The sequence below is a fragment of the Lissotriton vulgaris genome, unplaced genomic scaffold (genome assembly GCF_964263255.1).
Source record: "Lissotriton vulgaris unplaced genomic scaffold, aLisVul1.2 SCAFFOLD_372, whole genome shotgun sequence".
Classification (NCBI taxonomy): Eukaryota; Metazoa; Chordata; class Amphibia; order Caudata; family Salamandridae; genus Lissotriton; species Lissotriton vulgaris.
The window spans coordinates 1,281,208-1,303,588 of NW_028252847.1; the positions used below are offsets into that span (position 1 = coordinate 1,281,208).

Here is a 22,381-nt window from a genome sequence, read left to right on the forward strand (position 1 = left end):
CCCTGGCTGCTTATTCCCTCTTTTCACCACATCCACGCACCACCTCAAAGCTCACAGTACCCTACTGGAATAATATTTCAAGCATTGCGTCCAAATTGGACTAAACATTTATCGTGGAACAGTGTCCACGCCACATTACACTCAGGAAAACGCTTTTACCATCACCGAAATTAGTTTCAATCAAATGGGCCCACTAATGCTGTGCAAGAAAATCTCACTCACCGAGTTTCACAAACCGAATCGCTAGAATTAGAGAGGGGTTGGGAGAGACCCTCTGTAGTCAATTTCTATAAGGAGATAAAACATATACATAAAGGTGTTATAAACAGGCATGATTATTTGATATGTATAAAAGAGGAAAATCAATAAATCTGAAAGCAACTCAATGTGCCACTTCACACAGTCGTAAAGGTCATGAACGCTGAAAGAATGCCTGGATTACAGTGGAAATGCTCTAGTTCATGATATACTTGCGTATACCACCACACATGGTCATAATGAAAGTAAGCGATCATGTATTTACTTTGTCGGTGTAACTACACACCCAGTACTGTAATCTATGTCCACATCTTTTAGATTTTCTGTCCCAGACCCCACCCCTAGTGCCTTACTTCTTCAAGGTGGGTACACTACCTGGACCTTCCCCAACTCTCACCATGTAGGTGGCGAGTTGCTGTCCTCTTCCTAACCTAAGCCGGAAGAAGCTCAGGTCACGCGGGGGAAGTAGGAGTCACATGATCTCGACGTCTACAGCGTCATGTGTCCGATCTTCCGATCTATACTGTGATTTCTTTTTACAGTTTATTGGAAAGATAACTTCATTGAATGCTTGTCTATTCCTCAAGTTACGAAGGGACCCACTAATCAAAACTGGAGTCTATATAGTGGTCAACTTTATATATTCAGGGTGTTCCAAGTAATATCATCAGTCAATCCCAATGCGTGGCTTTTTATTCTGTTCACCCACTTCTGTTCCCTCATTAGGAGTAATCTCTTTTTATCTCCTGTAGATGGTCTGATTCTGGGTTAGTCCAGCCCCATCCAGGATAAGTCATTTACTGTGTGGTGTTCCTCTAGGTAGTGTGTAGTAAACTTTGTATTGGATTTCTGGCATCTAATGGTACTTCTGTGTTCTTACTCCTAAGGTTCGCATTAACTTGTGTCTCTCCTATGTTTTCCTTCATCAAGTTTTTTCTAGAGCCACACAGCATGTTCAGTTGTTTGTATTTCTCATATATTATTTAGTTTTATTCACAGATCGATGCTCATGGGGCAAGGGGGCATCATGGAACACAAGGTTTTTAGTAAGCAAGCCCAGTGATGAAGCATGTCACAATTTTGTGAGTGAGGGCAGTTTTTTCTCACTGAGCACGTGCCAAATGTTATTATCTAGTTTCCTACTCCTTTGTGTTTGTTGCGGTGACAGTATTCACTCTGGCAGGGGGGCAGGCTTGTGACTCGGACTGGCATCAGCTCTATTGCCAGCGCTGGTGGGCTCAGCCTGTGTGTGACATAGTAACTTACGGATTCCATACCGCTGGGCTGGGGAGCATATTGCAATTCTGGATAGTCATTGGGTAGTGACTCCTCAGTGATGCCGCGTTGTATCGGCCCAGAGTGTGTCCAGTCCCAATACATTGTAACAAAGAAGAGAGCTGCGAGGAGCAGATCATAAGCACGCCCCTGATACCTAACGAGAAGAGCGCGCAATATGCATTGCCTCTCAGTCATGGTGCATTATAGCAGCTGAGGAGGCGCTAGAATGTGTGACTTCGGATTTCAGTGCGGTGATGCGGACCACCACACTAAAGTGCGTTAGTCTAACGCCTGAAGCATGGTATGTGGCAGGGCTGGCCATAACGATGCAACTAAACTGAGGTCGTAGGCACGTGGCGCGCCAGCTCACGTGGCAGTCAGAATCTCAGCTATAATGAGTGATTTTTATTTCGCTACTGTGATTTGTCAGTGAGTGTGTTTTTAAAATACAGCAGCCTACCAGGCTGTGACCTAGACTCTGTTAGCAGACTATAATTATGATGGGTGAGGCAGCAGGAATCTGTGTCGGGGCCTCTCACATCCTACAAGACAGGACCTGGGAGAGAGCCGCCTGGCCAGTGATGTTCCTCCTTTGCCTTAATTGATTGTCAGCAAAAAGCCTAGGGCCCAGTGGGTGTACTAGGGCTGGTGAAAGCTGGAATGACTAATTGCTTTTCTGCGGGTATAACGTTGTTTTGAGCTCCCTGTCTTTTTTGTGCCCGTGGAACTCCAGCCCGTCCTCCAACAGATATCTGAGGCTGTGGCAACATGCCCCTAGTTCAATTTCCTACCTGCCCTGGCTCTTTGGAATTGTTGCTGTTGCCTGGCAATACTAGTACTTTGAAGCTGGTGACATCCACCAGTTCAGAGAGCTCCTCTCACGTCCAGCGTGCCTCCTGATTCGAGACAGAAATCACAGCAGTCAGCATGAATCCTTATGAATGACACCATTTGTGCTGCATATGTAATACAGAAATAGACAAACAGATTTAGCTCCATCAGTCGATATCACACAAACAGCTTTACATCATGGCACGCATGGCGAAAATTAATGGTGAAACCATAAGTCAGTATTTCCCAAACTGTGGTCCGCGGACCCCAGGGGTCCGTGGCACATTCCCAGGGGTTCCCCAGGCAGCAGTTTGAAAAGCACCGTAAAGTTCCCGGTAAAATTAGCAGTTTGAGCAACAATAAAAGTGTCATGAAAATGCCAGTGATTAATGTATCTGCTGGAGAGAGTTGAGAGTTTTGTCCAGTGGCAGCTTTGACTTATCTTATCTTATCTTATCTATTTGTCACAGAAATTCTTTTGTTACTGTGCAATTCATAAGGGGCAATCGTAATTTAGCACAGTGACCTATAAACTGTCATCAAAGGCCTGCTTGCAAATTGCATGGTACAATTTAGTAACTTATGTTTTTTCCCCAGTCTATAATTATCTGGATGCTGTTAAAAAGATTTATTTGGGTGGAAATCATTTTTAATGTTAAAGTCAATGCTAACTTCTGTGTTATGTTCCGAATCCTTAGTTTGTGCTTTACCAGACCAAACACTCTTTAACCCCTTCGACTCTCATGACGGAACGGTTCCCTCAGCAGCGTTGGTTGGGCTGTGCTGATGACGGAACCGTTCCGTCACGACCACGCCTGTTTTCTGATCTTCAGCACAGCGCGAAAATTCACGCCACGCTGAAGCAGTTTAAAATGCCTAGCAGTATGAATGATATGTGAATCCTACACCTTGTAGTCCCCTTTGCCTTATGTAACATTTTCTATACACTGATTTTCACGTATAATTCATTGTCTATAAGTGTGTGATGTAAAGTGCTTAAACATCCTACAATGGTGTGAGAGATGCCATAAAAAAAATGAAATATATATGTGACAGAGGGGCTATGGAGAGATGAGAGGCCCTGTTCGAGGGTGATAATAAGGGAATCATTGAAGAACCCCAAAAAAGATTGTCGTATCCTGATGCACAGTTAGGTCTTCATTTACTATTCTTTAAAAGCTAATACAATTCATTATATAATTATAAATGTTGTTTAGACTGCACCATTGTTTCCTACATTTTTTGGGGGAGCGAGTCTCCCAAAGCTCCCTTTGTAGTGGTCGGGCTCAGTCACTGCACTTGGTGTGCACCACATAGGGACTGGTATGAGAACATTTGCCAGGGCTGCTGCGGGTTTCCAGTCTGGCCCTGGCGGAAGCCTCGTACTGCGAAATAAAATCAACCATTCAAAAGTTAGTCTTGGAGATGCGGCACCAACCTCCCCATTAAAATGTTTTATTTTTTTGCAATTTCTTTCAATATAAAATACTAAGGGGATATTTACAATAGAATTGGCAGTTAACCTCCTTGGCTTAGCGACATGCTTCGCCACTTCAGAAACGCAGGGTTACACCATCTTTACAAGAATATGGTGCAGCCTTGTGTTTCCCCCTTCACTGGTGCTACACTTAGCAGTGTAGTGTCAATGCAGGCACCCTTGCACCATAGTGCAAGGGTGTCTGCGTGCAGGGGAAGATTGTTTATGTGTAGGAAGTTCCCACTTCCTGCACATGAACAATTTTGAAATGCCGTTTTGTCACTTCTATGTGTGCTGCCTAAAAAAAATTCTGACATGCAGACTGAAACATGCACTTTGAACACCAGCAGCAGACTTCCCTGGTGAGCAGTAGCTTTACTACAGTGATCTAATGAGCAACTAGAGTGCTAACATTCAGAATTTATGGCAAATGTGTGACACATCTGAATGCCTTCTTGATGGAACCAAAGTAAACAAGCATTGAAAATGCAATAGATCTCGCCCTCGTTTAAGTTAAAGCCATTCTGTTTGTAATGAGGTGGCTTTTTAGCTTTGCTTTTATTAGTGTTTTTAAAACTTTCATGTAAATAACATGCATATGTATGCATATATGTATATGTATGCATGCATTTATATTTGTATTTATATAGATATGCAGATTATATATGTTTATATATGTATGTATATATATATATATACACATACATATAAATAAATGCATATGCATATATATGCATATATATATGTGTATATGTGTGTGTGTAGAGAGAGGTGTAGAGGTAGAGAGTTAGAGGTAGAGGTAGAGAGGTAGAGACTAGTTGGCGAGGGGTTCCAAGGAGAGGGCCACTTCAATACATATGCAAACCCCGAACTTTGTCGCAATTTTGCGAGTAGGCATCACGGCAGGACTTCAAACACCACAAGGCACTGCGGTCATCCAGGGGCGTGCCTCGAACTATAAGAAGGGTGTTCCCTGCCACTACCCTGCATACCATTCGTCATCCTCTGAAGAAGAAGGCTCCGCCTTCGAAACGCGTCAGGAAACTACACGAAGCAGGAATCAATTTGAACTCTGTTCCGGTTTACAGCCACTGAGCAACTTGTGCTGAATAAAGCCTTACCTTAAACCCCGCGAGTGTGGCTGGTGTCTTTTCACCGGAGCGAACATGTATGCATATATGTATATGTATGCATGCATTTATATTTGTATTTATATAGATATGCAGATTATATATGTTTATATATGTATGTATATATATATATACACATACATATAAATAAATGCATATGCATATATATGCATATATATATGTGTATATGTGTGCGTGTAGAGAGAGGTGTAGAGGTAGAGAGTTAGAGGTAGAGAGGTAGAGGTAGAGAGGTAGAGACTAGTAGAGAGAGAATTAGAGAGAGGTAGAGAGGTAGAGAGTAGAGAGTGAGTAATAGAGAGTAGAGAGTGAGTAGTAGAGAGTAGTAGCGAGCAGTCGATAGAGTAGCATAGAGTGAGTAGTAGAGAGTGAGTAGTAGAGAGTAGTAGAGAATAAGTAGTAGAGTGAATAGTAGAGAGTAGTAAAGAGTGAGTAGTAGAGAGTGAGTAGTAGAGAGTAGTAGAGAGTGAGTAGCAGAGAGAGAGAATAGTAGTGAGTAATAGAGAGTAGTAGAGAGTGAGTAGTAGAGAGTAGTAGAGAGTGAGTAGTAGAGTGAGTAGTAGAGAGTAGTAGAGAGAGAGTAGTAGAGAGTGAGTAGTAGAGTGTAGTAGAGAGTGAGAAGTAAAGAGTGAGTAGTAGAGAGTAGTAGAGAGTGAGTAGTAAAGAGTGAGTAGTAGATAGAGAGTAGTAGAGAATGAGTAGTAGAGAGTAGCAGAGAGTGAGTAGTAGAGAGTAGTAGGGAGTGAGTAGTAGAGAGCGAGTAGTAGAGAGTAGTAGAATAGTAGAGAATGAGTAGTAGAGAGTGAGTATTAGAGAGTAATGGAGTAGTAGAGAGTAAGTAGTAGAGAGTAGTGGAGAATATTCCAAAGTTTGGCACAGCACCACTTGCACAATAAGTCCAATCAAATCATATCACTTAGAGTCCTTATTGAAGCGCTGATCTTGGTGTATATTCAAATGCTTTTATTTTCCTTAAGTTTATGTACCACAGCCAGCCAATGCGTTTCATTCTGTACAACAGAACTTCTTCAGGGCGTTATTTCCTTCAAGTTATGTTGATATCCTGTTGTCATATAACTAGATATTTCTTCCAAATGCTAGACGAGACGTAAGTACATTCTTATTCAAAGTGACTAGGTATCAATTTTACCCACACAATTCGGGCATACTTGAGTAATTTATAGCATCCTCAAAGTCAGTCTTTCAAAAATTCCAAAGTATAGGACATGATAATCCAAATCCAAATGTTTCTCAAGAAAAGTCATTTTCAATCGTTCGGAATATCGGCGTTTGGGCAGATATGACCCAGGGACCTCCAGTATGCAAGGGGAATTAGTCCCCCCTCTGCAAACGCGCCAGTGGCCTGCGTTGCAGAGAGGTGTAAAAAGGGGCATAGCCTCATTACACCTCTGTGCAATGCAGCCCCCTGTCGCATACTGAGGGTTCCAGGTGGGCTAGTTGGCCCCCAGGGACCCCCAGTATGCAGTGGGAATTAGTTCCCCCTCTTCAAACATGCACGGGGGCTGCGTTGCAGAGAGGTTTAAAAAAGGGTGTGGACTCATTACACCTCTCTGCAATGCAGCCCCTGGCCCATACTGGAGGTTCCAGGTGGGCTAGTTGGCCCCCAAGGGCCCCCAGTATGCAAGGGGAATTAGTTCCCCCTCTTCAAACATGCACGGGGGCTGCGTTGTAGAGAGGTGTAAAAAGGGGCGTGGCTTCATTACACCTCTCTGCAATGCAGTCCCCTGGCGCATACTGGAGATTCCTGGTGGGCTTTCAGGTCTTATATAGTTAGGAATTAACATTAAAAAAACCTTTGAAATTCACTGAAAAAAACATAGGTTTCAGGCCTTATATAGTTAGGAATTAGCATTTAAAAACCTTGCAAAATCACTGAAAAAAACATAGGTTTCAGGCCTTATATAGTTAGGAATTAGCATTTAAAAAACCTTTGAAATTCACTGAAAAAACCATAGGTTTCAGGCCCTATATAGTTAGGAATTAGCATTTAAAAAACCTTTAAAATTCACTCAAAAAACTATAAGTTTTAGGGGTGTTATAGTTAGCTGGACATTTCACTCATACAAAACCATTGCAATTGCTCCTATACAGTTAGTTGTACTAACTATATTTCGCGCATCCGCAATCCACTGCTGATGATGTCACATATTACATCATTCATGACATGGTCAGTGACATCACTGATGACATCTCAAATGACATCACTGATGCAATTATGTACTGGGTCTCAAACTTTCTTAGCAGTTTGTCCCTGTCACCACCCCGTCTCAAAGGGGGCACTGCATCAATGACATAATTACTCAAACACGCCAGGTCCCTGGGGTGTTTTGAATCAAAATGCCGTGCCACGGGGTAGGCTGAGTCATGGTTTACAATAGCCCGGAGATACTGCAATATCCTGACGTGCACCTTTGACCTCGTGCTGCCCACATAGCACAAACCGTAGGTGCACGTCAGGACATATACAGCAAACTCCGTGCGGCAGTTGAAGTTGCCCTTAATTGCAATTTTTGTACTAGAAAAGGGATGTCATAATGGGTGGTGTTTTGCCCAAATTTGCATGCACGGCACGAACTACATTTATAAAAGCCCTTCCTAGTGAGCCAGTCACTGCCACTGACCAGCTCTGGATTTGGCTTGACTAGTTTGCTGTACATGCTGTAGGCTTTTTTGAAGGTGACAATAGGTCTGTCTCGAACATATATATATGCTTTCCTCTTCTTTTTCACCTAATTATGCTGGCCAGAAAGTGTCACTCATAGTCATTGAAATGTCACTCATAGCAATCTGAAACCTTGGCAGCTATGATAAGGAATAACCCAAAAACACAAGAAGATTAGAAAAATCTGTTCATTTAATTTTCGCTTTGACATATGACTTATGCCGAAATTGTATTTGGTCTGGGGCATGAAATTGCATGGTATTTTTCTCTACTTACTTTGCTCTGTACCATGATGTGCATCTTAAAAACCCGATACATAAAGCGTTAAAAAAATTACATGAAAAATTAATAATCTGTCCAGGTTAATTGCACCACTAACACATTAATTAAATATAAACTGTCACTTCCAGTTAACAACTTTCTGTAAATACTCTTTAGTCCTCTGCATCAGTGTTTTGAAGATGTTCATGTGAAGTGAAGCTGTAAATACTGAGACATCTAAAAACCCAGGCATTTCCGGCCACCAAATGCTTGTTTGTGTATATTCACTCGGCTGGATAAGATGGTTCTTTAAGTGGCCAGCAGAGGGCGTGCCTCACCTGCTGAGATTAATCCACTGAGCACATTGTATGAGCACATTGTATGAAAGGGAGAAGGGTTTCCTGTTCCAGGTCAGCGGTGGCAGAGACAGTACAAGCAGCAGGTGTTGACATCATTTCCTGCTTCTCCTTCTGTATCCAGCCTGCGGCAGAGGAGGAGGGACGCCCTGTCTGTCGTGCAGTTATCTTCATCCCCAGACCCTCGCAGCCCCCCACCACCTCTCCCAGACCCCAAATCTGCACCTGCCCCACCCCAGCCATAGGAGGAGGAGAGAGCCTGGAAATGTCTGCAAAGGTTTCTGCTCAGGTAGGAGATTGTCAGCACCGTGTGCTGTGTTTGTAGAAATGGACTGAATAATCCTGGGGGAAATCTCCTTCAGGAGCCATGCTCTTCCATCCAGGGACCTCTGGGGGCCTTTCCGTCCGGCCCTGGGGGTGTTTGTGGTCATCATTTGTTTTAATGGAGAGGATCTGTGCCCTGCATCTTAATGCACTGTGAAAAATATGTGCACACTGCACTGCGTTTTACTGAAATCTGTGCACGCTGCACTGCATCTTAATGAACTGTGACAGATCTGTGCACACTGCACTTTGCAGCACTATAAGGTTTCTGTGTCACTACAACGCATCTTACTTTACTGAGGAATTTGTGCCACTGCACTGCATCTTACTGCAATGTTAAAAATGTGTTCACATTGCACTTCATCTCAGCGCTCTGTGAGAAATCTGTGCACACTCTTTGCTCGGCTCTCGCTGTCAGTTTGTTGACTTGCCCACCTCTACCCCTGTGTCAAAAGCATGTCCACCAAACAGCTGAACGTCAAGGCTCCCCTGCTGCCCCTTTGCCCCTGTTTTCATATCTCAGTCTAGGTAAAACCTCAGTCATTGCAATAGTTTCCTGCGGCATAGGTTGGCGTATAGCATTATCTGCTGCAAGCCTTTGTGTTGAGTATAAAAGGGGCAGCTCATCTATACTACCTGACCAGGGTCAACATATACAGTACAAAACATGCATTGGCATAGCCACTAGGTCTCGCCTTTGGGACCTTATGTGTTTAGCCATGCAGTACATTATCCTAGATGCTGTGCCACCAGTGATTGAAGAGCTATACAATTACTACACACTGGGCCAAGCAGTCTGAATTAGGAATACATGCTTGCATCAGAAAAAATTTAGACACATTCCGAGGCTTTCTAACGCAAAGACAGAAAGGCAAGAGCCTTGATTCAAGTCAACAGCACTATAGCATTCTGTGTGCCCCCATTTTGAAGCTGTTTCCTTGACAAATGTTCCGAAAAACAAAGCATGTACTAATACCACGTAGTAAAAGGTAACAAAAGGGACCAGATGCTAAGAGTCCTTTAAACTGGAAGAATGCGTGAATGAGGAGTGAAGAAGTTAGAACAATGTCCTAATTAACAAGGTGGCAGTTTGTCCTTCTAAAGATTCCCGAAGTAGTCTGCATGTACGGTATGTACCTTTTCAATGACCACATACATTTATCATGTCTAAGATATGTGTTTCATGTGAGTGACTGACAACAGAGTGCACATCGATTAAAGAAAACACCCTGGTTAACAAACCACTTCATTTTGCCAGTGGATTTCTAATGGCGGCAAGTGCCCAGTCTCCAAATATGTACCCATTACCGTCACATCCAAGTTCAACTATTCTACAAATGTCCCCCAAAGGCTCTCTCCTGAGGCTCTGCGGCCTTGGCGCGAGAATGTTACGGGTGGCAGGTGCTTTTGTAAATATATCACACAAAAAATCCGCTCTCTCCATCACTGGAGGAAGCTTTCTTTTGTGTTTGTTTGATGTCCAGTTCTGAACGAACCTTGTCGAGGCAGCCAGGACCCTGTAACTGTTTCAGTGCCAATGTCAGGGACCACACATGGCGTGTTTATTAAAAAAACAAGACGACACGTTCCCTTGTATTTAAAGTATGTGTATGTGGGATAGGTAGCCATGAGTGCTGATATTAGTGATGTTGTCTGGCAAACAGAGCAACGTGGTTCACAGATGGGCCAGTTCTGGTGCACAGTGGCCCAACACTAGCCGTCGTACCCCGCCTTTCTGTGAATGTTTCGCAGTTTCTTTGTAAAGTACGTCCTGTTTTTGGCAGAGGAAAGGTGCCTTATTTAGGACCACGGTGTGGACTAGTGGGTCAACCTAGAATAAATACAGGCGGCTCCTCTGCAAGAAGTCTGAGGTTTGTTTAGTGGCGCGCCCTCCTGTCAGCCACTGTGACGTAGCATGGCAGCCTGTCTTTGCTCTGATGCTGCGCCACATCCATAGAAGCATCTCCAGCTCTGTTCCCGGTCCAATGTGAGGGGAGGGGGGGCAAAGGGGGTGGGAGCGTTGCGAGCTGCAGGCCTCAGAACAGCCCGGGTGGCGAGGCTGCTCAGCGGGTTATGTGCCTGCTACGGAGATCTGCCAAATACCCAAACTCCATCCTTGTAAAAAAAAAAAAATATATGATCTCCATTATTGAAGCGCCTGTTCTTTTAAATGAGTGTGCCTCTTTTCTCAAACCACCAGACAAAGTGGTTTAGATGAATTTGGAGGAAACCAGCTAAATGAATCACTCAAGCACTTTTTCCAAATTGCTCTCTTATTGTTTCCTGTTTGATTCCCTATTTATAAAACATTGATATTGATTGCACCTTTTGGTTAACTGCAAATCTCACTGATCGACTGTTTCTATGAGATAGGGCACATACATGCAAGCCTAGGCTGGTGGAGGCGCGAGACACAACAGGCAGGGCGCACATGGCGCGAGCAGATGTGTGAGCACTACAGCGGAAACCAGGCTTGGAGTAAACAGATGTTGACATGAAAGCATATAAGAATCTCCAGCTGTGTTCTCGGTCCAACGTGAAGGGGGCGGGGGCGTTGCGAGCTGCAGGCCTCAGAACAGCCCAGGTGGCGAGGCTGCTCAGCGGGTTATGTGCCTGCTACAGAGTTCTGCCAAATGCACAGCCTTCCATCCTTCTAAAAAAATGTTATAATTATGATCTCCCTTATTGAAGCACCTGTTCTTTGAATGAGTGTGCCTCTTTTCTCAAACCACCAGACAAAGTGGTTTAGATGAATTTGGAGGAAACCAGCTAAATGAATCCCTCAAGCACGTTTTCCAAATCTACACTTTAAGATATATATGTGTGCAAACACACAACATTGCACATACATACATACTACGTGTGTATATATGCACATTCTTAACTCTATGTATACATCCACACACATTTACATATGATATATCTACATAAACACACTTTTATTCATATGTGTGCGTAAATGCCCGTGACCTAAGCATTTTCGACTGTCTATCTCAGTAACTGTTGAAATATTTTTATTTTATAAAAGCACGCTGTCACACAACACGTTTCCCTTCATTGTTGGAGCCAGGTAATATTTTTGGTAAGAAATATACTTTTTGTGAGTCTTTGCGGCAGCCTGCACAGACAAGTGTAGGCAGCACCTGAAACCGAGTGGCGCAATGTCTCGGAAAACCGCAAACTCCAGAGCAGCCCTCTGCTGAAGGTGTAACAGCGGGCAAGAGCGGGGTTGACAAGAAAACCCAGTTTGTTAATGGCCTCAAGATACCTCTCTTTCCAAGCCCATGAACACAAATTGAGACAGGAGATTCGCGAGACTGAAGACGACACCTCTGGCCTCTCAAAGCCTGATTCCAGCCACGACCATTTGTCAATAGCATGAATTATTTATTGACAGCATTTATTTTCGCGCATATCTGCCTTACTGTGAAAGGTTACGGCTGTGCGCCAGGTTGGAACTTCCCAGGGTCACCAGCAGCAACTTCTGAAATGAATTACAGATGAGGGGGTAGGGTCAGGAAGCCAGTGACTTTGTGGCACAGCCCATCAGATTCCTATAGACAAGTGTCTGTCTGTGCGCACACTGGGCTTTGATCACAGAAGATCAAAGTGCTGGTGTGCAAGACACAAAGAAATGGCTACTGGACGAAGTGATGCAAAGTACAATTTATTTATTTTATATACTGAGGTAAAATGTGTTTTGCAAAGAAAACCGAAGGAAGAAATGGTACATTGAAGCTGTCGCGGAGAAGTTAGCTTTGATGGGAGCAGAGCATAAAATTGGAGGGAATGGAAGCCGAGATTTCTGTTTTACCTCTTGGCTATGACGACAGATAACAAGCGAGGCCCGGCAATTTAAAGAGACGCGTGCACGAAAGTTCAATAAAGAGACACGTGAGCGAAAGTTAAAGAGACGCATGTGCGAAAGTTAAAGAGACGCGTGCATGTGCGGTGTTTACTTCACAGGAGCGAGCAGCTGCTCGCTCCCACAAGGCAAACGCTGCACATGCACGAGGGTCCATTGGAAACCGTGCAGAACATGCACAAGTTTTACAAAAGCCCGGAGCGATTGCAAGAGGTCATCTCCTATGCAGCGCATGCTCGCTGCGTAGGACGAGACCAGCAGCTGCTCGCTCCTGCAAGGCAAACACTGCACATGCATGAGGGCCAATTCAAACCGTGCAGAACATGCACGAGTTTCCACAAAAGCCCGGAGCGATTGCAAGAGGTCATCTCCTATGCAGCGCATGGGCGCTGCGTACGACGAGACCAGGTGCTGCTCGCTCCCGCAAGGCAAACGCTGCACATGCATGAGCATGGCACCAGGAATCAGATGGTGTAGCAATGCACTAGCATGAGTCGGCTTAGTTAGTCTCCGGCCTTGTTTTATCGATGGTACATCCACGGTACGCTGCCTTGTTTCAGCCACATATCGGGCATCACATGAAGTACCGTGTCACCGGCCCTCCACATGCCACTTTGTGAATTCGACGGCACATTTGCCTAGTTACACTCGTCTTTTCAAGTCACCGGCCTCCTTTAATTCCTGAAACCAATACACCTTCCATTTTAAATGCTGCTAGTTACACCTCATTCCACCACAATTGATGTTTTTTCCCTCAGGAATTCACGGGCAACAATATCTAAGACCCCCACATCTCAGCTTTCTCCATGACGAGCTGGATGCTTTTTGAGCTGGAAAAATCAGTAATATCGACTTGACACAATCGGTTTCCTTGGGTTCCAGTCCTAGTTCCAACTACTGCCTCATTGACATATACCTCCTTCTTCCTTTTCAGAATCATTGGATGTATTCCCTGTTATTTGCAAGCACACTGCGCTGCAATCTCTACTCCCGTGAGTAAGTACACTTGGGCCTTTAGTATACACAGCCCGATCAGCCGAGGCCACTACAGCAGATATGTGACCTTTTCCTTGTTTCCCACAGGAGCCCGCATGGTCCCTTCTTCTAATTGACTGACGGAGGATACTCGTCGATCTTTAACACAGTAGGTAGAGAACACTTTTCTCCATTAGTAACACATACAACCACATTTCCTTCCTTTGATACCCATTTCTTATCAATTCCTAGGTACTCTTTTCAGTCCTAAAGAAGATCCCGCCGCAAGGGCCACACTCAGTCCTGCCCTATAGGGGTCGAAACGTCGACGATACCCACACAACACAGACTCCAGTGACATTGCCTGAAATATTACTTGTCCATCTGAGTTATGTGTTCAGTTGGGAACTCTTCACCTATCAAAGGGGGAAAAGTCTATCTAATGAAATATTGATGTACATATGTCACGACTACCTTTTCCCTGTCCCTGTTCCTACACGTTATCACTCAGCACCTACCTCGATCCTACCTTTCCCTTTTGCACCCAGAGTACTGTAATATATTGCGCTGAGAATCATATTGAGCAACAGTATTGCCTTTACTGTCATTAATGCTTTGAATTAAATCGCATTGGTGATATATATATATATATTTTTTATCTTTCTGTTCAACTTGAATACATTTCATTTATGCTCAGATGTATTAGATGTATGTCGTGCTACTACTATTCATTCTTTTCTCTTAATTAAATTCGCTACAAAGACCACCCCCCTTTTTTATATACTGCAAAGGTTTTGTGCCTGCTGCAGGGATTGTCGGTGTGTGTACCTTGGGTCTGCCAGGTAGGAGGCCTTTCAAGCAGTGGAACGTACATGTCTGTATTTTTGATGTTCCTCCGCAAGTTGTATGTTTGTGCATCTGAACAGGGTAGAGTTGTATTTGCAAGCTGTTTGTGTGGTTGTGTGTATGTATGAGGCTCGTCTACAGTCAATCAATCAATCAATCAATCAAATAATTTGTAAAGTGCACTACATACCCGTGAGGGTTTCAAGGCGCTGAAGGGAGGGGAGGAAGGGGTGCTGTTGCTACTGGTCAAACAGCCAGGTCTTGAGTTGTCTCCTGAAGGATAGAAGGTCTTCGGTTTGTCGTAGTATGAGGGGGAGGGTGTTCCAGGTCTTGGCGGCGTGGTGGGAGAAGGAATTGCATCCGCTGTGGTTTTACGGATGCGTGGGACGGTAGCCAGGGAGAGGTCTGCGGAGCGGAGTTTCCTGTTGGGTATGTAGAAGGAGGGTCGGCTGTTGAGATAGGCTGGTCCGGTCTTGTGGAGTGCCTTGTGTGCGCGGATCAGAGGCTTAAAGGAGATTCTTTTGTCGACAGGGAGCCAGTGCAGGTTCCTCAGGTGGGGGGTGATGTGGTTGTGGCGCGGGACGTCGAGGATCAGGCGTGCAGAGGCATTCTGGATTCTTTGCAGCCTGTTGATGAGCTTGGTTGGGCACCTGGACCCACACCTTCCCCTCAGGGCAGGCAGCCTTCAGGAGTTCAATCAATCAATCAATCAATTGGCGTATTTGTGAAGCACGCTACTTACCCGTAAGGGTCCCAAGGCGCTGAGGGGAGGAGAGGATGCTGCTACTGCTCGAAAAGCCAGGTCTTGAGGAGTCTTCTGAAGGCGAGAAGGTCTTGGATCTGCCTATGTGGGAAGGAACAGTGTTCCAGGTCTTGGCGGTGAGGTAGGAGAAGGATCTGCTGCCGGAGGTCGTTTGTTCGATGTGGGGGACAGCTGCGAGGGCAAGGCTGGCGTAGCAGAGCTGGCGGGTGGGGGTGTGGAAGCTGAGTCTGCTGGTCCGGCGTTGTGGAGTGCTTTGTGTGCGTGGGTGAGGAGCTTGAAGGTGATCCTCTTGTCGACATTGAGCCATTATAGATCTCTCAGGTGGGAGTGATGTGGCTGAGGAGGGGGGCGTTGACGGTCAGTCGGGCGGAAGCGTTTTGGATGCGTTGTAGTTGTTGTAGGTGTTTGGCTGGGATTCCTGCATGGAGTGCGTTGCTGTAGTCCAGTCTGCTGCTGACAAGGGCCTGTGTCACCGTTCTTCTTGTATCGGTGAGGATCCACTTATAGATCCTGCGGAGCATGCGGAAGGTGTTGCAGCAGGAGGAGGAGACGGCGTTTGACATGGAGAGGGAGGAGTTGAGGATGAATCCTAGGTTGCGTGCATGGTCGGTGGGTGTTGATGCTGTTCCCAGTGTAGTCGGCCACCAGGAGTTGTCCCAGGCTTAGGGGTGGGTCCGAGGATAAGACATCGGTTTTGTCCGAGTTCAGCTTCAGACGGCTGCTCCTCATCCAGTTGGCGACGGCCTTCATTCCCTCGTGGGGGTTGGTGTTGGCGGTGCGTGGGTCCTTGGTGAGGGATAGAATGAGCTGGGTTTTGTCGGCGTAGGAGATGATGTTGAGGTTGTGATGGCGGGCCACTTGTGCAAGGGGGGCGATGTAGATGTTAAACAGTGTCGGGCTGAGCCCTGGGGGATGCCGCAGATGATGTCGGTGGCTTCGGATCGGAAGGCTGGGAGGCGGACGCTCTGGGTTATTCCGGAGAGGGACGTGGTCCAGTCAGGAGCCTTCTCTTGGATTCCTGCTTCTAGGAGGCGTGTCTTTACAGTGCAATGGCAGACCGTGTCGAAGGCGGCTGACAGGTCCAGGAGGATGAGGGCTGATGTTTCGCCTTTGTCTAGTTGGCGCCTGATGTCGTCTGTGGCGGCGATGAGGGCTGTCTCGGTGCTGTGGTTTTGTTTGAATCTGGACTGGGATGGGTCCAAGATGTTGTTGTCTTCCAGGTGGTGGGCCAGTTGCATGTTGACGATTTTTTCGATGAGTTGTGCTTTCTAAGGCTTTTCTACACTCTTGTAAAGGGTCAAAGTGGTAACACTCTTGCAGCAAGTGCCTTTATCAGCCGCAGGATTAAGTTACAGTGCATACCAATTCCCAGCCCAGTAAAAGCCTAAAACAGATCCAAAATGGGTTTGTCTCCTCTATTTGTACCTGATAAGTACCTACCTGTTCACTTCCTCCGTTTTTATGGACTGGGCAAGCTGCTCTAAAGATGGTTTAGATCCTTCTACTGCCAGCCATGGCGTTTTTCTTTCAGATCATTACCTGTTTTCAGCTGTGTTCATCGAGTCACTCCTCTGCGTTAGCTGTCAGTGAACCCTGCTGAGCGAGTACGCAGACATAAGGGAGTATGGAAGGTGACGGACAGGGGGTAAGATAAAGCTGATTTTAAGAAATTGCCAATGGTGTAAATGCTGCACTCACCCTCAAGCAATGGACATCATGTCCCACTCTGCCAATGCTCCATCCACCTACCGAGAAGAATCCTGGCACCAAACGGAAGACATTAAGTCAGATACCCTGGTAAGGTAGAAAAAGACAAAAAGCAGACACGTATTGGCAGCAGAGATATCACAGGTATATTACTGCCTGTGATGGAATCTCTATAATAAATGCTGCAATCTTTTAACAGATGCTTGAACCATCCCTAGGAATGTGGCAAAGATAACTTAACAAACAGAAAAATAAAGACAGGCGTTGGAACTTCAGATGCTCCAGTGTAAACTGGAAAGTACTGTCAAGAAGAGTGTGAATGGAGCTACATTTGTTATATACTTCCTGAAGCGTTACCTTTATTATATACTTCCTGAAGCGTTACCTTTCTTATATACTTCCTGAAACATTACCTTTTTTATATACTTCCTGGAGCGTTACCAATATTATATACTTCCTGGAGCGTTACCTTTATTATATACTTCCTGGAGCGTTACCTTTATTATATACGTCCTAGAACGTTACCTTTATTATATACGTCCTAAACAGACCCCCGAGGATATAGCTGCATGGATTAGCAAATTTAGCGGCTGAAATATGGAAATTTAACAGCAATTATGCGGCATTTTATTTGGCAGTTTTTCCTACAACAAACACAGATATCTTGGTGTGCGGCGGGCCCCAAAAGCAAAGCCCCCCAGGGCCCGTGGCACACAGGGGACGCGGCGGGCCCACCAAAATATGACAGTGGGGCTCACCGCGTGACTCATGTGTGGCAGGCCCCAAAAGCAATGGCCCCAGGGCCCACGGCACACTGGGCACGCAGCGGGCCTACCAAGAAACAACATATTTTTTAAATAAATATGCCAACCGGGGGCCGCCTCAGACCCCGTATGCAGCAGGCCACAAAAGTAATGCCCCCCAGGGCCCGCCGCTCACTGGGAATGCGGCGGGCACCAAACACAGCAAGCAGCAGCTTACTTGGGCCGCCGACTAGATACGCAATCTGTCGATGCTCCACAGCAGCCAGGTGAGTCCCCTGAGCCTCAGAATGTAATAAAGAACAGCACAGCAGGGCAGGTGTGGAGTGTAAATAAACACCACCTCGCCTGCCTGCTGTTAGGACCCCCTTCTATTGGCCCTGTAGCAAGAGCCACTGGGCCAATAGAAGGGGTAGGTCTGGATGTCTGGATTTCACAGGCACTTTTGTAAAAATCACAGCATTTTTACAAAAGTGACGATTTTGCGGGCACCTTTGTAAAAATCGTGGCATTTTTACAAAAGTGCCGATTTCGCAGCAAACCGCAAAATTGCAAAATCCTGGGGGGGTCTGCCTAGAGCGTCACCTTCATAATATACTTCTTGGAGCGTTACCTTTATTATCTACTTCTTGAAGAGTTTTCTTTGTCATGTAGTCTTGAAAGGGTTACTGCTGTTATACAATTCCTGGAACTGAAGTGACAGCAGCACATCCTCACCCATCTCTTTTTACACAATACCTTCTTGTTTAAATGAAATTTTAGCCATGTACGTCTTTGTAAAGCTGTACCTCTAGCAAGTGGGCACTCCATGTGTGCTCTTTCTGTACTAAGTTACTGTGTGAGCACTGGAAAATCACCTCCTTTTCTGAATTAAGTAAAATGTTACATGTTCTCTTGGTAACTTTCATAAATGGTCATGACCAGATGTTTTTTACAACTAGTTAAATATTATGTATTCACATTCTCTTACATTTCCATTTAGTGATTTTAAATCTCTTTACATCCAATAGGAAACCAACCTTGAATGCACAAATGATCGAGAATAATGACAGTAATCGTGCAAATCATATTTAGGAAAAGATCTGCATAGAGACTGAGGAACCTGAACATAAACTGAAAGATCCTGGAAGAGTCAGTCCAGAGCAATTCAGTGGATGCAAGAGTCTGAGCTGTGCACCTCCACGCAAAAGGACTAAGAAACGACCTCTAGAAAATTAGGCAACAACACTGATAAACCACTTCCTGTATAAAAAGACATCAAACACCATCTCTGATCATGTGTTTGGTATGAAGTGGATACAGCATTGCTCTGCTTCCTGTAATGATGGCAGACCACCACTTAGCACGCTAGGTGTATTGTAAACTCTTTCTGGCCAAACCACAGGAGCAAGAGAACAGCACAAGGGAGTGGAGCCAGACAAGTGAAGAGTGAAGGAAAAAGAGGGTGTCTAATCTACAACAGACTTTCCCAATTTGCTTCGACCAGAAGGAAGACCAATCTTCACTCATAAACATGCAAAACCATTCCACAATCTAAAGACATAACCACCTACAAAGAAGCTTTACTTGCCACAATTATAATATATGTAGTTGGTGAGTCTTGTATTTCATTGTGAAATCTAAAATCAACCATCCAAAATACCACACACATACAGGGAATGTGAAAATAACACAAGTGCTTTATTAACCATGTTAGCTCCTCAGGAAACGCAGTCACGAAATACAGACAACTATAAACCTGACCCAGAGACACTAACCAAGAAAGAAGAATAAAACACAAGCAACAAGAGCTTTAGTTTGTCATCACTACTAATGAGCCATCAGCAAACACACACAGGAGAAGCAACGTGCAATTGCAATGAATGATCATCACCGAACACCAATGGGGGGAAAACCATACCAATGCACTGAATGTGTGAAGGCATTCAGTCAGTTATCAAATCTTAAAAGCCATCAGCGAACACACACAGGAGAAAAACCATACCATTGCAGTGAATGTGTGAAGAGCTTCAGTCAGTTATCAAATCTACAAACACATCAACGAACACACACTGGGGAAAAACCATACCATTGCAATGAATGTGTGAAGAGCTTTAGTCTGTTATCACAACTCCAAACACATCAGCGAACACATACTGGGGAAAGACCATACCATTGCAATGAATGTGCAAAGAGCTTTAGTCTGTTATCACAACTCCAAACACATCAGCGAACACATACTGGGGAAAAACCTTACCATTGCACTGAATGCGTGAAGAGCTTTAGTGTGTTATCACAACTCCAAACACATCAGCGAACACATACTGGGGAAAAACCATACCATTGTACTGAATGTGTGAAGAGCTTCAGTCGGTTATCACACCTACAAGGACATCAGCGAACACATTCTGGGGAAAAACCATACTATTGCAATGATTGTGGAAGTAGTTTTAGTGATTCCTCAAAACTCAGGATTCATCAGCGAACACACACAGGGGTAAAACCATACAATTGCACTGAATGTGTGAAGAGCTTCAGTCAGTTATCACACCTACAAGGACATCAACGAACACATACTGGGGAAAAACCATACTATTGCAATGATTGTGGAAGAAGTTTTAGTGATTCCTCAAATCTCAGGAGTCATCAGCGAACACACAAGGGGGAAAAGCCATTACAGTGCGGTGAATGTGTGAAGAGCTTCAGTCGGTTATCACAACTCCAAACACATCAGCGAACACATACTGGGGAAAAACCATACTTTTGCAATAAATGTGTGAAGAGATTCAGTGTGTTATCAAATCTTCGAAGACATCAGCGAACACACACAGGAGAAAAACCATAGCATTTCCTTAAATCGTGAAGAGCTTCAGTCGGTTATTGGACCTACAAATGCATAAACAAACACACTCTGGGGAAAATCCATACAATTGCAATGAATGTGAAAGTAGTTTTAGCGATTCCTCAAATCTCAGAAATCATCAGCGAGCACACACAGGGGAAAAGTCATTCCAGTGCATTGAATGAATCAAGAGCTTTAGTCTGTTATCAATTCTGCAGACACATCGGCGAACACATGCAGGGGAAAAAAATCTGATGCAAAGAATGTGGAAATAGGTTTAGTCGTTCCTCAAAATTAAGGAATCATCAACGAACACACACAGGGGAAAACATTTTTAAGTGCAGTGAGTGTGTTAAGTGCTTTAGTCAATTATCAGCAATACAAAGACATCAGCATACACACACAGTTGAAAACCCTACCATTGCCGTGAATGTGAAAGTAGTTTTAGTGCCCCTTCAACATTAAGAAATCATCAGCGCAGCCCACTTAGGGGAAAAGCCATTCAAGTGCACTACACAAACACAAACAGGGGAGAAACCATACTTTTGTAGTGGATATGGAAGTGTTGTGGAAAGTATTTTCAGCTAACTACAGGGATTAGTGATGAAACCTATAAACACAACACACTTGAATAAGTTTAACAAGCACAGACTGGAGAATATTTCTAGCTGATTTTGGTGTTTGGTCATTTGGTGCAATAACTGGTTCAATGTCAGCTGCTAGGGAACAAGAACAACGTCCAAAGGCACAATAAGTCGTAGGAAATTCTGACCTGTAACTCGGAGAATTAATGCTTGCAGTGCACAACATTTACCTCTGAAGCCCAGACGCAGGAGAAATTATGTCCTCAAGATAGTCACCACCCTTGTGTTTTAACCTTAACACAAAGTCCTCTATGTGATCTGGTGTTGGAGGCGGAATCAACTTAGAGCACAAAATCAAATAACTTTCCCCCATGAGAATGGAATCTTCTGATTGACCTCTGACTATGCCTCATGGGCGGATTCTAAAACTGTTTTACCAAGCAATATACCATTATCCTTAAAGTTCCCACCATGGTGTATGCCCTTCACCAAAGCACTCTTTTTTCCCTTGTTGGTAAGGGATCCAACATTTATACCCTGGAGTCTCAGAGACCCCCCTGAGAGAGTCCACAGCATCAAGGGAGCCACGACAGCAGAGGTGTGGAAATGGCACCCCTTGCCAAAGCACTCCCTCTCCCCTTGTTGGGGAGTAGTACAGTATTTATGTCCTGGAGTCTCAGAGACCCCTCTGAGAGAATCCACAGCGTAAAGGGAGCCACACACAGCAGAGGTGTGGGAAATACACCATTTCCACGTTTTTTCCTCTCCTGGTTATGTTTCCTTCACCCTTCCCCACCTCTTTCCCTCTTTCATTCTTTGTCTACCTCCCCTGCTCCTATCCTGTCCCCTGAATCTCTACCCTTGCCTGCTTTTTCCATTACATTTTTGTTTTTAACGCATGTAACTACACTCCAGCAATTTGTAACTATGCTCTGAAACTGTGTAACTTGTAACTATGTAACTGGTAATTATGCTCTGAAACAATGCTCTTCCTCATGTAAAGCGCTCTGATACCTCTGGGTCTAGCCAGCGCTATATAAAACTTTTCAAATAAATAAAATATGCTTATTTCACTCTTCATATGCATCTGTTAATGCACCCACCATAGTAGCACTTCCCCAGAGGTGTCCAATATCAAGCTAGATCCTTGGGAAATTTTCTGGCTCACCACTGACTGTAAATGATTCACAGTTATATTAATTGTATACAAATATATTGTAGACCTTTCTTATTTGCAGAAAATTAACCAACCAACTCCTAACTGATAAAAGGACAAAATCCGTGCATGATGGCGAAAGTATTGATTGAAGAGAGAGCTGATGAAAAGTTTAGTTCTTAATACGTTTCTGAAAGCTTGACAGTTAAGTAAAGAATCTTGAGCAGTAAAGATTTCTAGCTCTTAGAGTCCAGAACTATCGCTCCCTGCTTTACATTTTCTTTAAC

At 44.5% G+C, this 22,381-nt stretch overlaps 1 protein-coding gene across 3 annotated transcripts in view; it reads left to right on the top strand.

The window, feature by feature from the left end:
- LOC147661246 (uncharacterized) overlaps positions 1–22,016 on the top strand; it is a 137,463-nt gene extending 115,447 nt beyond the window's left edge. For 2 of the 3 annotated variants that reach the window (XM_086951207.1, XM_086951208.1), the window contains exon 2: positions 18,544–22,016. In XM_086951207.1, coding sequence (XP_086807333.1) covers positions 19,392–20,357 — 966 coding nt within the window. In that variant the 5' untranslated portion in view covers positions 18,544–19,391 and the 3' untranslated portion in view covers positions 20,358–22,016. Of the gene's footprint in view, positions 1–8,416; positions 8,582–18,543 lie in introns of those variants that run through there. The other variant, XM_086951206.1, reaches the window with a different exon arrangement.
- The last annotated feature ends 365 nt before the right edge of the window (positions 22,017–22,381 follow it).